This window comes from Manacus vitellinus, unplaced genomic scaffold, assembly GCF_001715985.3.
Source record: "Manacus vitellinus isolate BGI_N305 unplaced genomic scaffold, ASM171598v3 scaffold_64_pilon, whole genome shotgun sequence".
Lineage (NCBI taxonomy): Eukaryota > Metazoa > Chordata > Aves > Passeriformes > Pipridae > Manacus > Manacus vitellinus.
The window spans coordinates 871,400-873,437 of NW_021940718.1; the positions used below are offsets into that span (position 1 = coordinate 871,400).

Sequence of the window (2,038 nt, forward strand, 5' to 3'; positions counted from 1 at the left end):
CCAAAATCAGGGAAAATCCCTTCTCTGGGCTGGTGCCCAGCCTGCCCCGACCCCGGGTCGTGCCCTCTCCCCCCGTGCCCGCTGGTTTGACCCCCCCTCTCGCCCTGTTTTTGGCAGATATCGACGAGTGCTCTGCCCACATCGGGATCTGCGGCCCCGGCACCTGCTACAACACCCTGGGCAACTACACCTGCGTGTGCCCCCCCGAGTACATGCAGGTCAACGGAGGGAACAACTGCATGGGTACGGCAGGGGCTGGGCCATACTGGGCCATACTGGGCCATACTGGGACAGGGTGGCACTGCCCGGCCTGTGCCCAGGCCTGGCGCTGGGCTGGGGGCTGAGGGAGGGAGCACAAGGGCTGGGAGTGACCAGTGGGACCCACTGCCAGGGCTGGCAGGGCCCCTTCCCGGGGCTGGTAGAACCTCTTCCCAGGGCTGCCATTCCAAAGGCTGGCAGGACCCATTCCCAGGGGTGGTAGAGCTTCTTCCCAGGGCTGCCATTCCAAAGGTGGGAATGGCAGGACCCATTCCTGGGGTGGTAGAACCCATTCCCAGGGCTGGCAGGACCATCCCCAGGGCTGGTAGGGCCCATTCCAAAGCCTCACAGCTTCTGTTCCCAGGGCTGTCAGGACCTGTTCCCAGGGTTGGTAGAACCTCTTCCCAGGGCTGCCATTCCGAAGGTTGGAATGGCAGGATCCATTCCCAGGGGTGGTAGAACCCATTCCCAGGGTTGGTAGAACCTCTTCCCAGGGCTGCCATTCCAAAGGCTGGCAGGACCCATTCCCAGGGCTGGTAGCACCTCTTCCCAAGGCTGGTAGAATCCATTCCAAAGCTTGGCAGGTCCCATTCCTAGAGCTGGTAGAGCCCATTCCCAGGGCTGGCAGGACCCATTCCCAGGGCTGGCAGTGCCCATGCCAGGCTGGGAATGCTGCCTGTGCTGCCTCTGCAGACATGAGGAAGAGCGTGTGCTACCGCAACTACAACGACACGTGTGAGAACGAGCTCTCCTTCAACATGACCAAGAAGATGTGCTGCTGCTCCTACAACATTGGCAAGGCCTGGAACAAGCCCTGTGAGCCCTGTCCCACCCCTGCCAGCCGTAAGTCACCTCATTCCCTGCTGCCCCCTTGCTTTTCCAGGGATTCTGATGCCCAAAAGCCAGAAAATAACTCCCTAAAACTCTTTTTGGAAGCAAAAAGCACTCGTTTATTCCATGCTGGATGCACAGGAATGTTTTCCCAAGTGTGCATCCTGAGCTATATAGGAGTTAGATCTTTGTGCTGTCATCTAATTACGATATTTTTATAATACTTTATGCTTTCTATTGTCATTTAATTGCAATATTTGGACATCACCTCAGCTGTTACACCCACTTCCAAAACTGTCCCTCCCATAACACCACCCCTGACACACCTCCCAAATTTAACCCAGAGGTCTCAAAGACCCTTCTATCTTCTTATTCCTTGGTCTTTGGCACAGTATCATCCCTTCTGGAATGGTTTCAAGGCTCCTGGAGAGCTTTCCCTGGTTCTTGTCAGAGGTCGTGGGTCTTTCACAGGCAGAGAAACCCCCTTTCCTCCTTAAAATCCCTGTCTGTTGAAATCCTGAACAAAGAATGTTCAACAGCAGTTTCAGAAACCTTGTCCCAAGGCAATGGCAAGGTAAAGGTGCCAACAAGCTGGGCTAAAACTTAGATAATGTGGATTTTAAGGCTAAAATCCCGTGCACTTTGGGGCACAGCCACTGCCAAGGGGAGGGGGACAAGGAACAGCACCCTGTCTGGGTCACCCTGTGACTGTGCTGAGCCCCTCCTGCCTGGCACACCCTCAAATCCAGCCATGGCTGGGCCCTTTGTGCCCACTGGGCACAGCCCTGACCTTGGGGTTCCCATTCCAGCCGAGTACCAGATCCTGTGTGGAAACCAAGCCCCTGGATTTATCATCGACATCCACACGGGGAAGCCCATTGGTGAGTAAATAATCCTTCCCTTCCCCTTTCCCTTCCCACACCTTCCCAAACCTTCTCTTCTCAAACCT

At 55.8% G+C, this 2,038-nt stretch overlaps 1 protein-coding gene across 1 annotated transcript in view; it reads left to right on the forward strand.

Annotated features, from left to right (window-relative positions):
• The window catches only part of LOC103766916 (fibrillin-2), a 143,142-nt gene that overhangs the window by 121,023 nt on the left and 20,081 nt on the right, over positions 1–2,038 (forward strand). The window contains 3 exon segments of the mRNA XM_029963865.1: positions 118–243; positions 952–1,101; positions 1,899–1,970. Coding sequence (XP_029819725.1) covers positions 118–243; positions 952–1,101; positions 1,899–1,970 — 348 coding nt within the window.